Here is a 24,035-nt window from a genome sequence, read left to right as displayed (position 1 = left end):
GAATAATGCGATAATTATGTTTACACTGTACAGTGTAATACGTTGTATAAAAATATTTAGGCTACGTTTATTGTATGATAATCCTGTCTAATAGAAAATTTACCAGAAAAAAAATGATGCCTCAATGAAGAACTACGGTCACCGTGATACATTTTGGGGAATTTTAATAATTTTAAAAAATATGCACTGTGACTGCGCTAAATCAAAAAACGCATTTTCAACATATAATTCACGCATGCGACACAACACTTCACAAATGGTCATATCCAAACACTGCAACTTAAAATTTCCATACAAACAAAGAAACGCCCAGTGTTCAAATAACTTTGTTTAAATAGATATATCAAACGACCTTGCGGTGTAATTGGCTGTTTTCCTATTCTAAGCACATATAGAAACACAACATATACTACAATAATACATATACTTAAAGCAACGTGACTGATAAAGTGAATAATATTACTATTAAATGAATCACTTTGTATTATTCTGGAATAAGGCAACGGGGACTTTTATTTTGTTTCGTCCGGTGTGACTGTGCTCCCGTCCTGAACATAACACCAAAGCTAATAATCCTCGAAATCAGCGGGCGTGTGTCCCACATACACTCAACTCTCTTTCTGTTTCGCTCTCTTTCTCACACGCCCAGGAGGACGAACAACCCCTTCAATGAAGAGGATTACGGCACTTGATTTGACTTTATATGACTTATTTTTGTTTGTCGTGCTATAATGTCGGGCTAATGTGATGATGGTAACGTGGCTCATCGACACTGGGGGGATTTCAGGAACTTTTTCACCTCAGATTCGTGTCTAATGCTTTTTTTTTAAATAACGCTTAGCAAAGATATATTTTGTTCACCAAACGGTTGTTTTAGATTCGTACAGCAGTAAGTATATTTTCAAAATCATTTATGTTTTGTTTTGTTTCAGATGACAGGAGGCGATTCGCCGGTTAAGCATTTCGGAGATTATTCTTCAATCCGTTTACTGTAAACTACAAGATCTTAAGTTAAATAAATGCTACTTATTGCTATTTAAGCAGTCGTGCAGGTTGTGTGACAGCTTGGATATCTTTTATTCGTTTGTTTTTGTGTTTAGGTAGGTAAACAAACATTGCGTATGAACCGGAGGATTGCGTTGACCCCGACGCTCATTGTTTAATGTTTTGCATTTCAATATCGACGCAATTTCCTTATTATTTCGTTTATAGCCTGTAATACTGTGCATGTGGCAGAAATAAACCCTTTAAACCCTTTATCTATCCCTATCGAGATTTACGACCCTCCGACCTGCATTCTTGTGTGTGCACCAAACGCCCCCGGAGTTTAATTTTTGCTTGTTTGTGAAAGTGTTTTCTTAGACGGAAGAGTCGTTATTTACTCGGGATGCGGAAGGGAAACCTGTCGAGCTGTGGGGAAACATGTCTTTAGAGTGAGTGGGACGGTGATCATGTCGTCTGTGGAGGGTGTTTTCTCCTGGGTGGGCGACTGGCAATGGCTCTGTATGGTCACCCTGTTTCTGGCTTCGATCGTCACTTTGGTTATATACCTGGTGCAGTATTTTTCAAATGAACCTCATGTGAGGACATCTTTAAATCATTTGGATTCTGATGAGGCTGACGGGATTTTATCTTGGCTGCTGTCACTGAAAAGCTGGAAGTGTGAGTGGAGAAAAGCCTGGGTTAGGAGCCTCAACAAAGAAGCTGGAAGATTGCAGGTGCGTTTTGATCATTTTACAAAAGTGTGTGCTGTCAAACATTAACCTGTTAGATTCATTTTCTAGTCATGAGACTTTGAAAAGCACATGGAACGTCCTCTTGAACTGAGTTTTGTATTTTATGTGTTGTATAATTGGTATGTTCCTTTGCTATTTGTCATCTTCCGTTTTTAGAATGGGATTCAGTTGACCTTTGAAGATGATGATTACCAGTCATCAGACCTGGCCGTTGGCCGGATTTCAAGCTTTACCAAAACACGCGGTCAAACGGTAAGGTCATGCATTGAGTATTTCAAAGGCACCAGAATTATAGGTGGAGACTTTGTTGGCAAATCCACTTCAATAAATCTCACTGCTTGCCCACTAAACTGTAATAATACAGTTTGGTTGAAGCAGCACAGGTGAACTGTGATGATAAAAAGTGCTTTGGCTTGAAGGTGGATTTATGTTGCAAGCATACTGCTGATAGAAACATGCAGAGTGATTTTTGTTGTTGAAAAACTTCAACCTTGTTTCAACCATGTGAGGACCGAACATGGATAACAAATGCGTTAATAGTGTTCCTAAGTTTAATATTTAGTTCTACTTCATTTGAAATGTGTGCAGTATAGATACATTTATGAAAAAGTAAGCTATTTGCAAGTTTTTAATTTTAATTTAAAAATATTTGTTTTTACTCCAATCATGAGAATTTAAAAGAGTTTTAAACTAGAGTTCAGTGTTAATGGTTTCTTTTACAGAATGTCCAGTGTCAGGTGTCTGGAAACAAGTTGCAGTTTTCTCTCAGCGCTTCGCCGAGCTCAACATCTTCAGGAACCCCCCTGAGATACAGTGTGAAAATATCTCCACTTCATCTACAGGTACACAGCAGTCTGTTTTTATTGTTTACTTGATGTCACTTGAGAAAGATTTGTTATAGCATCTGTAAAAGCAGCATAACAAATCGCCAACAAGACAATCATTCTTTGGATGCTTTCAGAAGCGTTGACATTGGTGCACTTCTCTGAATTTCTTGGAACGTGGCTTGGGTTAGTTATCAAAAAACAACAGATACTTTACATTTAGCCTAATGATGTTGAAGTAACACATCTGTCAGTGCCTTCCAAATGGCTACCAGGTTAAAATAATTATTTATACTTCTGTAGTTAAGAGTTTAATATCTTTTGGCATAATGTGTATGTGAAAGAAATGATTTTCATTACCAGGACAAGTAGTTTTCCACAGTTAATAATAGTTATGTATTTAACTTTCTATACAATTATATTATATTTATTTAAGCCCTAGTGTTATTAAACATGTCATTGTCCAACCTTGGTTTTGAAGCTAAAAGGAAATTTGTTGATGCAAGTATTTAAAAAAAAGTTTGTGAGAATTACCCGGACTATAAATCAGTTCCTAGAAATTCCTATTTCTGTCTATGATGTGTAATTTTTTCGACGTAAGACCAGTATGGACAAGGAATATGCGAACACATTTGTTGCTCAAATAATCATTCATGGTTTGGCTTGTTTATGTCAGTCATGCCAAAGTTAAAATCAAAACAGCTGCAACAATTGTTGAGCCCTGGAGATTTGCTGCTCCGTGATAAAGGAATGCTTTTGATTTATAGGGTGTGACTGTGACTTTTACAGATTTTTTCAATGTTGGCATGGAAGTCAGAAGCAGTACACCGCCTCAGTGTTCTCTGTCATTGTTTAATCACTGTTAATACATCTGTGCCTCAAAAACATGCATTTTTAGATGTATGACAATCATGAGAAATGCTTTGAAACCTTTATTTCTTGCACATGGAGTTAATGTAATATTGCACTAAAATGACTGTCGGAATAACTTTAAAACCCCTTCCAAAGTGCATATTTGCAGCTCATCCTATTTGGAGCCCATCTGTGGTAGTTGAGAATGCATTGTGTTTAAAAGCTTTGCTTAATTGAATTACAGCTATTTTTAAACCAGTAAGTTACTTGCCTCTCCCCTCCCGTGCTGATCTCGTTTCAGCCGTAAGGACTCGGCATTGAGCGGGTAAACATGTCACGTCGCTAACCCGCCATTAAATCGTTCCTCATTTGTCCTGGGATTCTTTGTTAATTCATTTGGAGCGCACTGCTTTGTTTAAATGTCTCGGGCCAACGGCGCGTCTGGATGATGACGTTAATAGTAATTTTTCAAGAAAAGATTGTAAATAAAATTCCAGGGATACGCAAGCACATCTAGGCATGATGGCTGTTTGTTTCTTTCTGGAAGAATCTAGCTGGCCGTCACATTTTCTAGCTGTTTCTCCTGCTGGTGAAGGCCACTGGAACGCTCTCAGCGGTTGTTTGAATGGCTTTGTAGGCTGAATAACAGTATATTTCATTCTTTTGTTTTTGTTCTAGAGGTCAGTGCACTCTGCAGGCCACATTCACTTACGGTGCTGTGAATAACATTTTTGTTACTTGATGTGGTCTAGTGGGGTCTCATATGTAGATTTTATTTGTATATTTAAGTTCCTGATTTTGCAATTTAGGCAACATAATATAAGTCCATAGTTATCGTTTGTTTGATAATGGTTGCGTTCACCTTCCCCCTCTTCACTTCTTATCGGTTTATGCATTTTCTGGAAGTGAACTGAGAGCATTTCACAGGAATTTGTCCTCCCTCTCCTTTTCCCCCTTTTCCTCCATTTTCTTTCTCCAGAAACGTAACGTCGTGCTTGGACACGACAGCCCATTCCTCTGTGCGCGGAAGCCCTGCGGCTCAATGAGCCGTTGTGAATATGAGAATGTTGGACTCTTTGTTTATTGTGAGTTTGTAGGCAGGGTTATTTTATACAGCTGTACACCGCTGTGTCTTTCTTCCCCGCTGTTTGGAAACAGCAGCATTTATTGTTTAACCTAAGCTGTGAAAAATGTTTGATATACACGCACCTGTATTAATGCAAGTTGGCAAACCGTATGCAGTTGATCGTACTTGCAAGATTTTATTTTGGGGGGATTATGATTGTTAATTAATTCATAGTGTTTTTTATTATAATGCTTTAAACCACCATTGAGATTACAAGTGTTTTTATCAAAGTCAAAGGGGGTAAAATCACTCTCGTGGATTATTGCTGTATTCAGTACCTGTGTTGTGCCCACGTTTATTATTAATGTGCGTGTGTGTGTTGCTACAGCTGGCCCTACAGATGAAAGAGGTGAACGGTGACGTGGAGATTTCCTGGGGGGTGCATCACCTGGACTCTGCCGATGTGCAGCTCACACCAAGTTTCACACAGGTATATCCACACAAGAGCACAGAGAAGACGAGACCTGTACAACATGTTATTTCTAAATGTCACTACAAATGAATGCCTACATACTTGTAGGTGTCTGTGTACACATTACGATCCATAATCATAATGGATTCTTTTATATATTATTACTTATTCGTTTTTTAAGGATTACTGTTTTTTTAGAAGGCTTAATGGTGTGTGTCTGTGTTTCAGGGAGAGGATGAGGGTCTAAGTGAAGCTGTGGTGAAGGACAGGCTGAGGCAAGTCTTGAGTTCAGCTCGTCCATCAGTAACTCTGAGTGCTCATCCTGCGGAGTCTGCATATATCAAGGTACTTCTATATATATATATATATATATATATATATATATATTAGTGGTGGGCATAGATTAATTTTTTTAATCTAGATTAATCTAGATTAATTCCAAAATTAATCTAGATTAATCTAGATTAAAATGGCTCATTTAAATTCTGCCGAAGGCATTCAGAATATGTGTGCTACCCAAATAATGACTAAAAGTAAGTCTTTGAGAACGGGTTTCTCAAGCCAGGTGGCGCATTAGACCAGGGGCTCATCTACTGTTTCCAAAATGCATCACAAACTGCTTGAGAAAGCTGTTCTACTATGATAATTGGTGATGAAAATTAAATTATGTTCAATAAGATGAACTTGTGTTTACTTCCGCATTAGCTAAGGGATGATTTCCATTTAGGTGGTACTTGAGACTGGAAGAGCTCCTATAGTACATTTACATTTAGTCATTTAGCAGACGCTTTTATCCAAATCGACTTACAAAGAGTGAGGGAGCAACAAGCGATATGTCATACAGGAGCCATAATACATTAGATCTCAATACAAAGTTACTGGTTTCAACTAAAGCTAGACCGCTACCTGTTGAGAGAAAGTGTTTTTTTTAAACCAATTCCGCATTGCACAAGGTGCAAACAACCTTAGTCTTGTCGATGTTTCTATTGGGAAGCTTCTTAAAATTTAATATTCCCTGAAGCAAACCCGGCGGCTTCATAGCTGCATCCATGTTAGCACGTCACGTTTGATGCGGTAATTTCACAGTAACGTTATGTTGTGTTCAGACCAAACGCGAATGGCGTGTCAAGCGCGATTGATTTACATGTTAATGAAAAGAGCCAATAGACCTACTTGCTGCGAGAATCGCGCGAATGAAGCCCTGCTTATGAGATGATGAGGCTGCGCTAAGGACGCGAATGAAGCCCTGGTCATGAGATGATGAGGCTGCTTCCGCGAATGACGCGAATCACGCGAGTTGAAAAATCTCGTTCTCGCCCCGTACAGTGCAGTTAAGCTGGTATACATCCGCGCTTAAATATCAAGGTTAAGACATCATAGCTTGCGTAGTATAGACCCAGCTCCCAACCCAACTTTGAGAATAGATTAACGGCGACAATTTTTTTAACGCGCGATAATAGTCTCACACCGTTAACGGCCCACCACTAATATATATATATATATATGTGTGTGTGTGTGTGTGTGTGTATGTGTGTGAATAGACACATAAATGTTGGTCTAAAGGCCTTTCTTTGCAGCTATTTGATCTTGAATATGATCTGATAGACTTCCCGGAGCGTTACATAACTGTGGAATTTGCACGGAATGGAGAGAAAAACACAGCAAAGGATGTTGCTGTTGATGAAACTAGTGATAATGTTTTATTTCCTGTCTCCTCTTTAACAGGAAGTGAGGAACAAGACCTCGCAGATGACCTCACCCCCGAAGCCCCCTCGAGCTCATGAATGGAAACTGTTAGTAAAGAACATCCGGGTCAAATGTAAACAGGAGGATGGTGCTGCAGGTCAGAGACCAAACGAATGGCCACGCATTTAGGCAGAATGAACGCGTGTAGTTGAATAGAATTGAAGTGAACAACTTTAGTGGTCTTAGTGTGGGAGGTATTTCGTTGAAACATTCATTCTTTTCATAAATTACACGGTTGTATTAGCGTTTTGGCACGGTCTGTGTATTTCCCATTAGGGTCGATCACTATATTGAAAATGTGTGATATAATTAGGGTTTTTGCTGGCTTTTCGCTGGCTTGGTTTGCAATGACCTCTATTTTACCTTGTACATTACCTAAAGTGTATGAATCTGATTGAGTACAATGGACATTTGGATAATATAATAGGGGGAAATAATGCTTTTATAAATATTATGCAATAGGAATAGGATGAAATAATTATAGTAAGATGTCATTTTAGCTTTATTGCAAGTATTGTTTTTTGTCTGATTATCATGTTTATTTTTAAGTACACTTAAGAAATCCCATATGCCTCATTGTTTATGACTTGGTGCTTACCACAGACGTCAGCTAATGTTTATCATTTGTCTGGATCGAAGAAATAAAGCTAATTACCAGTAAACCATATTGATACAATTTTGCTGTGGCCGCAAAGTACATGCTCCACTTTCCAAAAAACATTACTCCCATTCAGTTAACAGCCCATGTTTCCCACCATCAGGATGTCCCTTCTGTTCAGAAATCATTTCCGGAAGTGTTCTAAGTTACAGCACTTAACGGAAACAACTGGCATCTCTTCCATTTGATGCATAATTTATTTTGTCGTTAAGTGTATTTTCTGCCAGGGCCAGTACAGGCTTAATGTCTGTCATTTATAACCCCAGTATTCTGGCGGTGATTAAAGCCATTCCTGGTTTTATATAATTGAATTGAATTATATAAATGGGGGGGAAATGTAGATCTTTTGTAAATCCATCTAGTTTTGAAAGAGTGTTTTGTCCTTGATGATAAAGTACTGATCAGTCATTTCTCTATCGTTCTGGTTTTAGGCGGCATAAATCCTCAGTGTGTCCTCCAGTTGGATGATCCTCCACAAAACTTCATCACCTCAGTCTTGACTAACACATTTAACCCGGCCTGGGATCAACCCTTCATATTGTGAGTTGCTGCTTCTAACAGCCTTGCCTATTAAATACATTTTAAACATTTTTGAGGCTTTTTTTTGAGGGAAGACACGAAATGAGTAGAAATCATGCAAACAAAACAATCTTATGTTGTCTTCTCGAGCACCATTAGCTTAATCTGTTGTATGGGATTAGATGTCATGCTGTTATTATCAAAAGATTCATTCTTTTATTCATCAGTTTTGTTTTCAGGGTCAAGAGTCACTGATGTTGCACTTTGCTCTGTTTTTAAATATTTCAGAGAGCAGACATTCAGATTTAAATTTCAAAACAACTTTGGCAAAGATATTAAGGCAAGAATCCTCACAGTGCCACTGACGTTATAAAACATCTCAGCAGTGTCAGTTGTGAGGTTTTTTTTTGGCAGAAAGCACATTTTGGATATCAATGGCATGTGATTTTTTTTTCTGTGTCTGTATGGTTTGCAGTGAGCTAAGCGGGCGCTCAAATGAGCTGAACATCCAGGTCTTTGATAGCAGCAAACCACGAGAGAGTAAGTCCACGTGAGCCAAAATAAACCAGCTTAACGTAATAAAAATAGATTTGTGATATCCATTAATCTGCATGTGGAGAATTTAATCTTTCTTTCATCGGATTCTTTAATCACTAAGTATTTTCATAAAGGGAATGGATATATTGCAGTAATACAAGCATGTTTGCAACATTGTGTAAAAATCCAAATGTATTTTGCCTCTCACCCTGATTTCCTAACAGTCCAGAGGGATTTGTGTGAAATGTTTTTGTCTGTCGTTTTCGTCTCTTTTGCCCTTCTTGGCACATTCAGTGGTATGATTTGATCAGACTGCACGTTATGTTCTCCTCTCAGGTGGATTGTTGGGACAGGTGTCTGTGGCTTTTGATCTTGTGAAGAAACACCCCAAAGGTCAACAGACCTTTTCACTCATGACCAAAGATCAAGTGACTGGCTCACTGACTACTGAGGTAAAAAGTCACACCATGATACAGATGCTATACTGTAGGCCCAGTGAACCTAATTTCATTACTATTTAGCATTTAACTCTTTCACCGCCATTGACGAGTTATCTTGTCAATAAAAAAAAAATGCTTCCCCGCCAAAGACGAGTTTTTACGGCAATCAGTGTTTGTACTATTGTGAAGGTGGCGCTATTACACACCACTGGGAAAAAGTACAGAATCCCAGAACCTAGAACGTATATGTTTTAGCGGTTTTTAATGATTGTTCGGAGTGTAATCTTAATTATCTCAGCTGTTTAATCAAAATGAGGCATTATTGAAGAAACCTACCCTCATATACTGAGTGATATATACCAGGGCTGGCAACTTTCTTTTAAAAGGCTGGCGGCGAATGAGTTAATTTACATTTGGGTTTTTGTCCTCACTTTTTATGACAGTGCCTGTGTTGCAGTATTATTATAAGTAAAAATTAACTACATGTACTTTAGCGTTTGGGTTTTGTATAGGGTTCGTAACATGTAACTGTGCATAATTTATAGTAAATACTATGGTAAATACATGATACATGTGTAACAAGGCCATCGTTAAATAAAGTGTTACCCCCCATTTTAGTTTTCACAAATTAACAATAATGTAGGTCATGTGCACTTTAGCCTAAAAAACATTTAATTGCTGTACTGGAATACAAGTAAAAGTATACTCAATAATGTTTGATTGTATTTGGCTGGTCATGTGATCTTAACATGTTGACCCCGAAGAGACATCTTTTGTGTTCAACATTTTAATGGTGGAAAAATGACTGAATATGCCTTTAAAGATGCTGTCTCACCTGTCATCTACATGTCCTTCTCTGTGTAGTTCACCTACCTGGAGCCCAGCGAGGTGCGTTGCTGGCAGCCGCCTACTCCGGCCCCAGCTAAGAGGGTAGAGATGGACCGCACTGTGATGCCCTGCGGCACGGTTGTTACCACTGTCACTGCTGTGAGGAGCAAACCGGGGCGAGCTTTACCACCCGGTATACAGAACTACACTACTCGACCCTTTTGAAATTCTATTATACCTTATAATTAAATTTAAGCTTTAGTTTGTTCATTTGATATTCTTTAAATGATGGATTAAATTAACTTATCTATTTGTAAGCACATATAAAGAATATATTTGTCTTATATATGATGTGTTTTTCTTTGTTTTTCTATTCTATTCTAGAATCAAAATCTCCCTTAAAAAATAAGCTGGCAGAGAGAAGGGTGTCAGAGCAGATGTCTTTACCTGGAATCAAAGGTAGCAAAGCGCTGTCGTCTTCTGATACGGGTAATGCTTTCTGTTCATTTCAGTTATTTTACAATAAAACTTGTTGACTAGTGTGACTAAGATCTAAATAAAGAAATAAAATACAACCCATCTCTGTATGGTCACTTATGCATTTGTATATGTTTTCTTCTGTACAGAGTTATTGATGCTAAACGGAAGCGACCCTGTTGCTGAAGCTGCCATAAGACAGCTCCAGGAGTCGGCCAAACAGAAGCTCAAATCCCCCGTCAAGAAGAGCACCATTATCATCTCCGGAGTCACCAAGGTATAGAATAAAACACTGTTTACCTACACACAAAAAACGGTTTGAATGAGATGATGCGAGCGTGTTACAGGGTTCAGCTTGTTATTTGAGAGGTTACAATGTTTACAAACTGAGATCGTCCTCGGTGATGTGGTCATGTTTTAAGAGATTTAATGCATCAGTAATTGGGTTAAATGGTCTTGTCAATCTGAGAACATCTACTGAGCGAGGAGTTAAAGTGCTCTTAGCTTTTTTCTTATTAAGGGATTTAGAATATACCACAGGGTTTCTCTCCTGGAAAAAAAATATATTTAAAAAATACATATTTACACAGTCTGTTAGCTAACTCGTAATGCCTTTGTAAAACGTGTCTGAAACTCTATGAAACTAATACTTAAGTGGTCAGGTGTACTTTATTGGCAAAAGCTTAACCACAATTATGTTCCCCTGTCAGGTATGTAACACAATAACTTAATACTTACTACATGTTAAAGCCGTTTTCCAATTTATTAAGACTCTATTGTTCACCTCCTCAGGCTCCTATAACACAAGATGAGGAGATGGTCCTGATGGCAGGATATGCTGCTGCAATGGACGCCTCAATGTCTAGTGCTTCTGAGGGCACTAGCAGTGAAACAGTACTCTTAGAACCGTCAGCAGAACTCAGTGTTCCTGAACCATCTGCCAACGGCACGGACCAGGTGGAGGACTGGGAGAGTCAGGCCGGAGAAGATCCAGATGCGGACAAAACATCTCTTTCCCTCTGTATGTCAGAAGCGGGATCCAAAAAAGGAAAAGGTGAGTTGGGAAAGCAGAGATGGACTTTGTGCTTAAGGTGTATGAAGAAGAAAAACATTTGGAACGGGCAAAACAAAGTTTTCGGTTTCTTTTTAACTTGCCTTCATAAAGTGTTTTATTTTACTGTCTGATCACATGTGAACATCAAGGTCAGAGTTTTTTGTGCAGAAGCCGGTGGAGTTTTACCCCACCCTGCATAAATTAATTGATTTTAATGAACAAAACTCATTCATAGTGTTAAACTTCGAGAATAATAGTGAGCCACTAAGTTCTGTTACTTTTGTTCCTGTGTAATATAAACATTTCAGCACTGTCTGCTTTGTTTCTGTGTGTACTTCTCATCATTTGATGACCATACAATTTCTTTTCTCCTCTGTACCCCTCCTTTTTGCATTTTATTGCCATCTTAAAGTGGAAACCTGTGATAAGCAGACTTTATTGCTGGCAGAGTAAGTGACCTCTTGAGAAGTCTGTAATAGTAAAGTTATGTAGACTTCCCTGTAAAAGGGTTTACAAACCCTTTAGTTGAGTTTAAAGCCAGTCCACGCTCCAGCTTTCTAAGCATACGTGTATCATGTAACAAGGCAAACTATCCTGTAATCGGATGGACTTGCATTTTGGAAGCTCGTTGTGGACATAAAGGATTTGAAATGCCATTTGGATGTCCATTTGTCAGTGGACTTGCCTTATTTTTTCTTTTTGTTCTTGAACCTTTTCATCGTATTCTAGTTGGATTACAAGTAAAATCTGGGCTGCTAACTTGCCTGAATGATGTATTGTATACAGCGTAAAGATCCAGATGTTTAGGGATCTTTGTAGCTGGTGTGGACTGGTTTAACCTGCTTTAATTGTAATTCAAAGCAAATCTGTTTGCAAACTTTGTTAAGATTTTTAGTCGTATTTTTTCAACCAATTTAAATCTTATATATCCAATACGAATGTTTACAATGTACTGCAATTGTATTATTAACGTCTGAAAAAGATTTACTGACTAGTGCAAAGTAGTATTTGGACTGAATCGGAAAGCAAGCAGAGACTTGGCTTGATTCCTGATATTGTTGCTGTTACTCCTGCTTGACCTCCAGGTTGGTTCTGTACATTTTTAAGGAGCTATGAGGTTTGGTTAATTATTTCCCCATTTCTCTGGTGCCCTCTATAGGCGGCTTCCTGCACAAGAGTGCCAAGCTCTTCTTCAGACGGCGACATCAGAGGAAGGAGCCGGGCATGAGTCAGTCTCACAATGACCTGCAGTATCTGGAGAACCCGGAGGTGGCCATGATGGGGGACAGGGAGAAGAGAACCGCCACATTCAGACGCATTATCAATCGCAAGCTTCTGCCCAAGAGCAAAAGCAAAGCCAATGGCACCATGAGAGAACCGCCTACGTGAGCTCATCTCGAACACGGTATACAAGCAGCTGCAAGTTTAGCGCTGCTTTTACCAATGTTCTACTGCTCCTTTACTAACAGCTTACCTCATTTCCATACCCATTTCCTTAACCATTCATGCTCATTTCCACAAGTTTTTGCAATGCGTGAACTTGTTTCCTGGTATCTGCCAAACCCCAGCGTACCAACAATCAACCTCATCAACAGATATCTAATGCCTACAACTCGTTGAGAAAAAAAAACATTGCAGAATTCCCATTTCGATATATAGATCCCTCGACTTGGATCTTCTAGATCAACTCTATGAACTTTTATTTTTTTAGCTGGCGCTAGATGTCTCTCTCTATCTTAAGAGAACAAGTGATTTATCAGACCCTCCTCTGCTTTTCAATCAAACTTTTGCCCTTTACTTTTTAAACTAACGTGTGTGTATATGCAAGAGAGTTTACAGAACAGCGTCCGAACGTGCACTGACTGCCATCTCTCAAAAAGACTAATTTTACCGTATGCAAACTGTGATCGTCATGCAAAAGATACTCTGCGCTTGTGGCCTTTTAACCAAACCTGGACATGAGGGCAACCCTCCCTCGCCATCTACCTAAGCTTTCAGCCCTTTGTAAACCCTCTAGTGACTTGGTTTCTGTTTTAGAAGAGATGAGAAAATTTTTAAATGGTTTAAAATGCATTTACGTTGATGTGCAGTGAAGTTGGGTTATGGGTAGTAATCATTCTCATGAATCATTCTCAAGAAGAGAAGAAATGTATGTTTAACTGCTTTAACAACATTATTTGATCTTTGACTCTAGCTAGTCATCTTTTATTTTCCAAAAGCAGTAATGGATATATTTGAGCGTTAGAAAGATGTTTTCTAACATAGTATGAAGTTTAAAAATGTTCAAAAATGTTCTGGGATGTATGATATGTTCCCTTTAAAACAGAGTTTGATCCCTTTTCACCTTTTAATTTATATATATTCTAACAGCAATATCAAAATACATTATTTGGTTTGATTTATTTTAGAAATTTCTTTATTTTATTCAATATACTGTCTGATAACAAGCAAAACTCTTTTTTTTGGCTCATTCAACAACTGTGCCACACATTTAATGCTGTGTGAATTGTACCAAAGGATAACACTAAGTTAAGGGTGTTTGTGTGCCAGCTTCTTAGCTTTTCAATATGTTCATGATTCCGGTTATTTTCCAAAATTGGATTTTACGTTTGCTGTGTTTTGTTATTGTATGACCTGAAATGTTGGCAGTGGATGCCAAACGCTTTACATTTCGGACCTCAACCGTTGAGCCTGTGTCGAGATCAGCAGTGGACTTGTGGTTTGGGAGTTTTAATAACAAACTCTGCCGGACATTTACTTGAACTCAAAATGCGGATGTAACATAAATGCCTGTTCAACCTGAATGTCACAGTATGGCTGTTCACTCCATGTCGTGGAAGGACTACTGTTCAGTTTTTTTACTTACATTTTGTCTGTTCCGTCCATGTAGATTTTGTGTTGCCACACAGAGACTGAAAGCCATTACAAGCATTCATTAGGTTGTGTGTCTAGACAGTCATAAGTGAAACTGAGGTCAAATGTTAAAAGGCACATAAAGACTTCATTTTAATCCTGCTTTGTTGGCCATCCAGAAGTTTTATCCAGCTATTAAATGAAATCTAACAAGCCAATCCTCTGCATAATTACCATAGTTTAACTTTGTGTGTGGGTTACATGTCACGTTTACTCGGACAATTATACATTTACCTGCAATATTAATATGCGTGTTCGACATGTACAGCAAGAACATATTACTGTCTTCTCTGAAAACCTCTGAGGCCTGTGCATAATGAATGTCAACCCCTATGCAGGGATTACAGTGATTAACATATCTTTATTGGTTTGAGCAATAAATATTGACTGAACACTCATTTTCTGTTTATTTTCTAAATCATGTCTATTTGTTGGCTTTCAAAATAGCATTAGTTCTGTATTTACATTTTGTAAACTGCTCCTATAAGAAAATAAAGATCTAAGCGCCGTGGTGCGGAAAAACTACACTTCCCACAAGCACCCGCGCGGGTCTTATTTCCGGTCCTGCGCGGTTTCTGGAGCGGATTGGAACCCGGAGTCAGGATTCACTGAATGTGTAGACGTTTGAAAAACAGGTAAACACTTTACATTTAACTTGTGCATAGTCTGTATTCATAAGCATTTACCGACACGTGTAAATAGTCCTCATCAAGTGGTGCGGCATCAATGAAAAGTGTCGCGAGAGCGATTTTAACGTGCTTTCGGCATTCACGCTCACTTAGCTCCAGATGAGCGCTGCGTCTCCATTCCATCCGCCATGCCGATTGTTCTTTGTTACATTTGCATTGCTCAAAGAGAGCGAGTGCAGCCTGAGATCGGAGTTAAAACCCGGCTACAGTTTGAAATCTACCCAAATCACGGATTCTCTCCGTATTGAAGCATGTTGTACACTTCATCTGTCTGCTTGCAGGCGTTTACCGCGGGGAAAGCTCACTGTCACCTGTGATGTGATTGTTGATGTTGACTTCATTGACTTGCTGTATACACCAATCGAAATATGATGTTTTGTTTAGAATGAAATATTCACTGAAAGCCAGCTAACGACCATTAAAGTTATAATGGAAAAGTGTCAAAACTGCAATGACACATTATTTCGCATTTAAAACACGTTTTGTGAGAGATTTCTACTTTTTATAAATGCACAAACGTTTATTATATATTATATATGTTGTTTTTAACACACCAATATATGTATATATATGTATGTGTGTGTTTGGTAAAAAGCGTGTAATCATACAGTTTTGTTGCTTTAAACGAATAGTTGCAGCAATTCAATATATACAGTTTTCTTGCAGATGTGAAAACACGTTAACACGTTTCATCTCTGATGTGTCAGAATGGCTGAAGAGACACCAGATGAGTTTGTTTGTGAGTATACTTTATTTATTTTATTATTTAAATCAGTGGTATTTAAACTGGGGGCTAGGGGACCCAAGATGGATCCAGTGGGGCAACACATTTTGCATTTGGTGAAATATGGACAATTTTCTGTTTGTGTAGAAAATAAGATCGGCAACTAAATAACTGATATTCTAGTATTGTATAAATGAATATGTTTTTGGTTTATTAGAATATCAAGTTTAGGATTATATAAATAAGTATTTATTTGGGGGGCCACAAAGCGATACGACGGGGGCCTAACTACAACCACTGCTTTAAATGATCGAAGCTTCTCAAAAAATTGTGTTTTCAACATACTATTGTTGTACTATTGTATACGCTGACAAGTAGGACTAGGTGATATCCCATAATTTGATGTGTTTTGAAATTGTTGAAGATACTCGGTTTATAATTATTTGTTACATTTATATGGCACTTTTCTGGGTACTCAAAGCGCTTTTCGTGGAAAAGGGGTATTTACCTGCATCCACCTGGATGCATGGTATATGTCTCAATATTCTTGCTTTAGCACTTGAATTCTTATTACAAATAATTGCTCTAAAAATATTTATTATTAATATTACATTACCATTTATAAATTAACCACACACTTTTATCCAAAGCAACTTTCAAACGAAAGACTGTTGTTCCCCAATATAAATCATCATTACTGCATAGTACATTTTAAATGTTTAGTGAAAAATTTTGAATATAGCTCGAGTGACCACGTACTACTTCACATTAACACATGTAAATGATGCTTGATGATAAAAACAGAGCATTTTTCTCAATAATTTCTAATATTCATTATATTACCCATCACCATTGCCAACCCATTCATGATCGTCTCCTTTCTGCAGGGTGTGATGACTGCGGGCAGTACCATGACTCTGAATGTCCTGAACTAGGACCCGTCATCACGGTGAAAGACTCATTTGTTCTGAGTCGGGCACGGTGAGTGGAGGACTTTTGGCCCGTTACCCCGAGAGAGAGGGTCTTGAATGCAAAGGCCGCATCGTTAGATTGTTATATTTGTATTTTTTTAACACAGGGATCCATAAAAAAGCCAAAAATTGAGACTACCTTAATTATACCAATTTATAGTCCTTTTTTTAATATTCATTTCTTTGTACCTACAAAATGAATTGCAAACATTTGAGCATAAGACTTTAAATCTAAATGTTTATTTACAGTATCTATATATTGCAATCAACTTAAGATTGTTAATATCATCCACATTCCAGGTCCTCTTTACCGGACAGCCTGGAGATCAGACCTGCTGAGGAGGGTAGTGAGGGGGTGTTTGTGCTTCATCGGCTTGTTAAGCGAACTCGATTTGGGCCCTTTGAGGCCAAAAGGGTTCCCAGCCTTCAAACAGAAGGGGCATTTCCTTTAAAGGTAAACTTTGCACACTCAGTCTGTCAGTACAAACCAAATGGGGCATTGCTTGATGTATGCTCTGTTGTGGCTCCTAGATATTCCAGAAGGACGGCTCAGTGGTGTGTTTTGACACATCCAATGAAGATGACTGTAATTGGATGATGATGGTTCGACCTGCCACAGACCACAAACACCAGAATTTGACGGCATACCAGCAGGATGACGATGTTTACTTCAACACGTCACAGGTACTTTGATGCTGCACTGTCCCTTTAATAACCATTATTGTTTAATTTGTGTTCTTGAATTGTGTGTCATTAATATATTATGTAGATTTAAACATTTTTTACCAAAAATTGTATTCACAGGATGTTCTGCCTGGAGCTGAGTTGAAAGTCTGGTATGGAGCATTTTATGCCAAGAAAATGGATCGGCCCCTTCTTAGGCCACCTGTGCTTCCACCTCCACAAGGTACTTCTGAACACCAGAAGCCTAAACATATATTTTAAACACAGACTTATTTCATCCTCTTTCTTCTTAGAAATGGTTTCTAAAATACCTGTTCCCCTGGGACCCACAACAGTTCATCCAGAGATACTTCCTGCTCCAGACCAGCTCATTGGTCAGATCCAACAGGTTAAAACACCTCCAGCATCCACCACAGAAGCTCCTGACCAGCAAATGGCAGAAGCTGGACCCCTGGGTAACACTCTACAAAGTGCTCCGACCCCCACGGAGCCGATCAAAAAACAAGGCAGACCGCGGCGAACCAGAGCTCAGAAACCCGTAACAATAGATGTCAATAAAGGTGAGGGAGCATTTATGGGATATATTTTGTTTACATCAAATATGTAGACGAAATTGTTTAAAATGCAGAAGACTTTGTTTTCAAACGTGATATCGAATGAGTTATATGCTTTCATTTCATCCTCTATCTGTCAGAAACCCCTGTTGATGTGTCCGCTGAGCATGGTCTCAATCCTGTGGCTCCAGATCTTCATCTGCCTGTTCTGGATGTCCAGGAGCTCATGACTGATGGAGACCGCCTGTCCGTCAAAACCCCCCGGATGACACGTCCCTCCATCTCTTCTGGAAAGTGAGGGCAGAAAAAAACATCCCAAATCTCGCATTCCACAGTGTGTTTTGAAAAAACAAATTCCTTTCATTTCTCTCGACATTAGAACTGGAATTAAGAAACGGTCCCTGCGTCAGGGTGGAGATCATAAGCGGGTTTATCAGTGCTGCCACTGCAATAAGGTGTTTCAGAACAGTAGCAACCTTAACAGACACATCCGTTCCCACGGTAACGCCACTCTTTCATCATCCTGAAGGAAGAACCTTGTCGTTTTGCAATTTGATTTTAGTTAAAAAATCTTTTAATTGAATTTTCTTGTTTCAAACATAACTAACCGAGTATATGTGTGCACATAAAAAGATAGTTTGTGTGGTTTAATTTTCATTCACAGGTGATAAGTGTTTCAAGTGTGAAGAGTGTGACAAGATGTTCAGTCGAAAGGAGAGTCTTAAACAGCATATTTCATACAAACACAGTAAGAATGAGGTATGTCTTGTTTTTACTCTCATAATTACTTATGGTTTGTGAAAGTGAACGGCATCTTAAAATTATTTAGTTTTTACTGAATTTTTTTTGAGAGACTTTATATATCTTGTGCTTTCTGCGTGTTTCTAGCCTGACAAAGAGTACAAGTACAAATGTTCGACTTGTGAAAAATCCTTCAGAGTGGAAAACGCCTTAAAATTTCATAACTGCAGGACGGGTAAAACATTTTTTTTCTATGTTTTGTTTTTATTTTTAAGCATAATTTATTTGTAATGCATTTGTGTGGAATGTAAAATTTCATATTTTCGCAAAAATATTCTTATCTTGCTGCTCACACAACATCTCTTATGTTCTCCTCTTGCAGATGACAAAACGTTTCAATGTGAGATATGTTCTAGATTTTTCTCCACTAATAGTAATCTGTCCAAGCACAAGAAGAAACATGGAGAAAAACTCTACGCATGTGAGATTTGCAACAAGATGTTCTACCGCAAAGACGTCATGCAAGACCACCAGAGGCGGCATGTTGTTGGTGAGTCTAACAGAATTAACACATTTGTTTTATTTCTGTCATCAATAACATGATTTACTTCTTTTGTCTTTTAGTTAATGATATGGCAATGAAAAAAATACTTTCTTTTGTGGAATTACAATGAATCACCATAAAAGTAGTTTTTTTACTTGTGTGCTACATTAAGGAGATCATACATTTCACAACGACATAAGAGTGAGGAAATAATTTTTATTTTAGGGTGAACTTTCCCTTTAATTTTCATCAAAGAAAATAAGAAATATTTATTATAAAATCTCACATTGGTGCATTATAAAAAAGTACATTATCATCACCATCTTGGTTTGCCTACTTTTTAATTGTAAACAAGTATGTTAAACAGATGGTCCCTCCATATCTAAGCCTCATTTTCTCTTCCCTTGCCCTTTACTGTAAGATAAAATCATCATCATTATGTCACTTCCTCTGCATGTGCACTGACTGTCCCATCATCCATTGCTACAGGGCCAAAGAACATGAAAAAAGAGGAGCTTGAAGCCAACGGGGAGGAAGGAAGCAAATACAGGAAGGAGCCTTCAGCATGTCCCATCTGTGGCAAGGTGACATCCAGCGACATCTTTCTTTTTCAACAACTGATATGTTACTGATTTTAGTTCGCTAAAATCCCAAAATAATAACACAAACATGAATTACTTGCTTAATTCAAGGTGTTTTCCTGTCGGAGTAACATGAACAAACACTTACTGACTCACGGGGATAAAAAATACACCTGCGAGATCTGCGGTCGAAAGTTCTTCCGGGTGGACGTCCTGAGAGATCACATCCACGTGCACTTCAAGGTGAGAAGGTGGATGTGTTAGAATACTTTTCTTGTGAAGGATGCAGAACGTCTGGGTCTACTACTAGTGAGTGGCGCGCAAAGTTCCTCTAGCTCAACGGGATGGTACTAGCAGCTCCGAGGTCATAGGTTGGTGTCCAGGGAACATGTAGCTGATAAAATGTACCTTGAATGCATTGCTTTGAATAGAAGCTTGTTAGTATGTAATGATGCACTAAAGTTTCAAAACATATTCTTCTCAGGACATCGCTTTAATGGACGAGGATGAGAGACAGGACTTCATTAGGAAGATTGGCATCTCTATGGAGGAAAGTGATGAGAGTTCCGAGGAAGAAGATGAGAAGAATGATCCAGAACATCACAAATACAGCTGCAAGAAATGTCAGGTGAAGTACAGATACCTTCATCTGGATTAAGCTCTTTTGAAGTTTTTAAAAAGCACTTTCTTCGATTTCCTCTCATGTTAGGCATGAGTAGATGCATATCCAAAATCTAGTTTTATTTGACTATCTCTGTTTTCCTACTTTTGAATAACATGTCATCAGGTGACATTTTCAAAGGGTCGAGACTACATGAAACACATAATGGGCATGCATAAGGAGAAAGGCTACAACTGTACCATGTGCAATCGCCGTTTCGCCCTGAAGGCCACATACAATGCTCATCTGGTCATCCACCGAGACCACCTGCCTGATCCTTCAGTGCACAAGTAATACACCGAACGTCTTAAAGAACTTAATGTTTTAAAGCAAGAATATGAATAACGGCTGCATTTTAAACTCTCCGCAGGTATATTCATCCGTGTGATATGTGTGGTCGGATCTTCAACAGTATCGGAAACCTGGACAGACACAAAATCATCCACACGGGTGAGCGAATGTAGAGCACAGGTGGAAAAACAGCATGCTTGAATTTTAAATAATATATAAGGAATAGCAGAGTATTTGGGGTGTTATAAAACGGATTTGAACCAGATTAGGAATCAAAATAATGGTGGTTATAAACCATTTGGCCCCTGCAGGAGTGAAGAGCCACTGCTGTGATCAGTGTGGAAAGTCCTTCGCCAGAAAAGACATGCTTAAAGAACACCTGAGAGTCCATGATGACGTCCGAGACTACCTGTGTGCAGAGTGCGGGAAGGGTATAAACACTTTGGTCTCCATCTCATAATAAACATTGAATACTGGAGCTCACTTTTTTTTTAACATGGATAAGCAATGTATTTACAGTAGAAGTATTTCAGTACAGTTGTGGCGGGCCAATGCAGACTTTAGCTCCATCCCTAATCGAACAAACCTCGACATGATAGAAATACAGACAGATGTGTTAGAGCTGAAACTAGGGTTGGTATAGTGGTGCAATATTTGAAGGGTTTATTTGCTAAAAATAGATCAGTTTTATTGTGCATTCCAAGCAATATCAATCCAAATTGCAGTTGGGTTGTATTGATTTAATAATAATAGTACAGCTAACTTACATAATAAACACATGATAACATAAATAAAAATTGCAGATAAACTCTTCGTCTGCTTTTAATGCCCTCTCGGGTAGCATCATACCATTTAGTATGCTACAAAAATGACATAACAATTTTATACGACAAAATTATACGAAATTGCACATGTTTGTAGGAAAAAAATATTAAAATATACGAAATAAAATACATAGAAAAACAAAAGATTTACAGGAAATAAAGTAAACACAGACTAGTTTTATTAATATTTGTTGATCTTCTCGTGTGGTAATATTTTGTCATCCTTCTTGTATTTTATGTATCTTTGTATTTTTTACCATTCCTCCTTAAATTTTTCTCAAAGCTAAACACCAGCTTATACCCCTAATACAAGTATGCGACATAAATACAAAGATTTAATCCCTCTTTAATAATGTGTTTGTATGTTCACTAGGCATGAAGACAAAACATGCCCTTAGGCATCATATGAAGCTACATAAAGGAATTAAAGAATATGAATGTAAAGAATGTAACCGCAAGTTTGCCCAGAAAGTCAACATGCTGAAACATTACAAAAGACACACAGGTAAGCATCTTACACATTCGATATATTACAAATAGTGTACACCAACAAGTACTAAAAATATTCTTTATATTTAAAGTACTAACTATATTCTCATACTCACACGTATTCCACCAGGAACAAAAGACTTTATGTGCGAACTCTGCGGGAAGACGTTTAGTGAGAGAAACACTATGGAGACACACAAACTCATTCATACAGGTACAGTAAATAGCACTCGGGAATGATATTTTATAGAAATAATACAGAGAGTTTGCCCTCACTCAAGTCTCTGCTGTCTGTCTGCAGTGGGAAAGACATTTTCCTGCTCCGTCTGTGATAAGAAATACGTAACGCAGTACATGCTACAGAAACACATGCAGTTGACTCATGAGAAGGTGGAGGCTCAGAGCTGTCACCTGTGCGGCACTAAGGTTTCCACACGCGCCTCCATGAACCGCCACATGCGCCGCAAACACCCTGAGGTGAGTTGGCAGGTCAGTGAAACAAAATCACACACATAGAATTAAGTTTTTCGCTGATGGAAGTACTGAGGTTTATGTCCCATGTACTGCAGATCGTGACTGTAAGGTTGGGTGAATTTGACGAAATGCAGGAACCTTCAACAATCGACGCCTCCACCATCAATATCACGCAGGTATGTCTTAAAGTTGCCTGTATGACTGATAGAAGGAGAAAAAAATTAATGGAGAACAACAGATATTTATAATATTGACATGCTGTGATTCAGACCTCTCTGACGCCCGAAAAAGCCCACCGGGATTCCAATCCCGGCAAGAAGAGGCCAAAACTCTTACCTCAGGAGCCTGAGCTTTCCGATTCAGACGTTGAGTATGTGGATTTCAACAACAAAACCGCTGAGTTCACAGCCAACGTGGGAGATGAAACCAGTTCTGCTGTGCAGAGCATTCAGCAGGTTTGTGCCATAAAGAAAAAAAAACGTGAAAACAAAATTCACCCTGTTGACATTTCAGAATGGTCTCATTTGATTGTATTGTGCCTTTTGTCTCATGCACAGGTGGTGGTGTTGGCTGACCCCAGCGCCCCTCCAGCCCCCTCTCCCTCCAGTTCTGTCGGTTTGACCAACATCACCGTGACCCCCATCACCACGCCTGCTCCCTCCCAGTTCAGCAACCTACAGCCCATTGCCGTCGGACATCTTACCCCGAGTGATCGACCGCTCACACTGGATAGCTCTATACTCACCGTTACCTTTGATACAGTCAGCGGTTCAGCCATGCTCCACAATCGACCGGCCGACCTCCAGACAGAGACGGTGGGGGCCGCAGGGGCCACGGGCCCCCAGTCGGTTGCGCATTTTATCAACCTCACCACATTTGTCAGCCCGATATCCCACCAGCTGGAACAACCCGGTCTCACGTGGAGGACCGTTGGCCCGCCTGATGGAGCTCATGCCACTACCATAGACGATTCCCAACCAGACACTTCCCAGGGACCTTCAGAACAGTCACAATCGATTTCAGAACAAAACCATCAGATCCAGTCAGAGGTCACTGGACCTGGCCAGCAACAGCCAACCGCAGCACCACAGATGTTCAGCTACTGAGAAATGGGGTGTAATGTACAGTTTTGGAAGATTTAGTTAAGACGATTATTTTGGACCAAGTTTTTGGAAGGAGCATGCAGTCAATTAAGTTTATGGGAAACCAGTGGATCGTTTTAGCACATTGGTGTTGTTACAAAGATTTTTTTAAGAATAATTATATATTTTTTTATTGAACGCATGAAAGGAGTGATCATGATCACATTATAATAGTAGCATAAAATTCATCTGTGATGAACGTAAAAGACAATGAAATGTTATGTTGCTTTTGAACTTGAGCCAAAGTAGATCCTTTGTTATCGTCATAGAGAAACTGCATGCACTGGCTATCAATTTAAAGGTTTACATTACCCAAAATGTCTTAGTCTGTGAAAATTAGGACTTAAAATATATTTGTAGAACAACCTCATTTTGTACCACCTGTGGATAATGTTGTTGGTGGATTGCAATGCTAACTGGAAATATTTTCTGTTGTCTTTTTTTATCTGCTTTGAGTGCATGCTTCAGAAATTAAAGCAAATGTGGACACACTAAATACGAGCTTTTAAAATGTGCATTTTAATGCGAAAACTAAACTTTGAAA

General features: G+C 38.7%; 2 protein-coding genes across 7 annotated transcripts; both read left to right on the top strand.

Annotated features, from left to right (window-relative positions):
* The first annotated feature begins 511 nt into the window (after positions 1 to 511).
* LOC130411939 (C2 domain-containing protein 2) lies at positions 512 to 14,520 on the top strand. 4 transcript variants are annotated; one of them, XM_056736960.1, is made up of 15 exons: positions 512 to 753; positions 933 to 1,718; positions 1,893 to 1,988; positions 2,459 to 2,578; positions 4,867 to 4,968; positions 5,179 to 5,295; positions 6,676 to 6,793; positions 7,786 to 7,894; positions 8,349 to 8,413; positions 8,747 to 8,862; positions 9,715 to 9,871; positions 10,063 to 10,167; positions 10,305 to 10,432; positions 10,948 to 11,209; positions 12,369 to 14,520. In XM_056736960.1, exons 2-15 carry the CDS (start codon positions 1,452 to 1,454, stop codon positions 12,596 to 12,598), a joined length of 1,992 nt encoding a protein of 663 aa, XP_056592938.1. In that variant the 5' UTR covers positions 512 to 753; positions 933 to 1,451; the 3' UTR covers positions 12,599 to 14,520. The 4 variants fall into 4 exon arrangements, with proteins under 4 accessions (XP_056592938.1, XP_056592936.1, XP_056592937.1 ...); XM_056736958.1 differs by having other exon boundaries at positions 512 to 889; positions 1,352 to 1,718; XM_056736959.1 differs by having other exon boundaries at positions 512 to 1,100; positions 1,352 to 1,718.
* A 169-nt stretch (positions 14,521 to 14,689) lies between these two features.
* On the top strand, positions 14,690 to 23,972 carry prdm15 (PR domain containing 15). 3 transcript variants are annotated; one of them, XM_056736442.1, is made up of 24 exons: positions 14,690 to 14,757; positions 15,478 to 15,550; positions 16,423 to 16,516; positions 16,807 to 16,960; positions 17,038 to 17,190; positions 17,311 to 17,413; positions 17,484 to 17,750; positions 17,885 to 18,038; positions 18,124 to 18,245; positions 18,409 to 18,503; positions 18,633 to 18,720; positions 18,868 to 19,035; positions 19,519 to 19,613; positions 19,722 to 19,853; positions 20,095 to 20,238; positions 20,413 to 20,561; positions 20,642 to 20,721; positions 20,874 to 20,993; positions 21,760 to 21,891; positions 22,006 to 22,089; positions 22,177 to 22,364; positions 22,445 to 22,525; positions 22,619 to 22,804; positions 22,907 to 23,972. In XM_056736442.1, exons 2-24 carry the CDS (start codon positions 15,520 to 15,522, stop codon positions 23,453 to 23,455), a joined length of 3,369 nt encoding a protein of 1,122 aa, XP_056592420.1. In that variant the 5' UTR covers positions 14,690 to 14,757; positions 15,478 to 15,519; the 3' UTR covers positions 23,456 to 23,972. The 3 variants fall into 3 exon arrangements, with proteins under 3 accessions (XP_056592420.1, XP_056592419.1, XP_056592418.1); XM_056736441.1 differs by having other exon boundaries at positions 20,398 to 20,561; positions 22,177 to 22,352; XM_056736440.1 differs by having other exon boundaries at positions 20,398 to 20,561.
* The last annotated feature ends 63 nt before the right edge of the window (positions 23,973 to 24,035 follow it).

Source organism: Triplophysa dalaica, chromosome 22 (genome assembly GCF_015846415.1).
Source record: "Triplophysa dalaica isolate WHDGS20190420 chromosome 22, ASM1584641v1, whole genome shotgun sequence".
Taxonomy (NCBI): domain Eukaryota; kingdom Metazoa; phylum Chordata; class Actinopteri; order Cypriniformes; family Nemacheilidae; genus Triplophysa; species Triplophysa dalaica.
The sequence above is the reverse complement of the archived record's forward strand: the minus strand, read 5'-3'. Positions and strand labels throughout refer to the sequence as shown.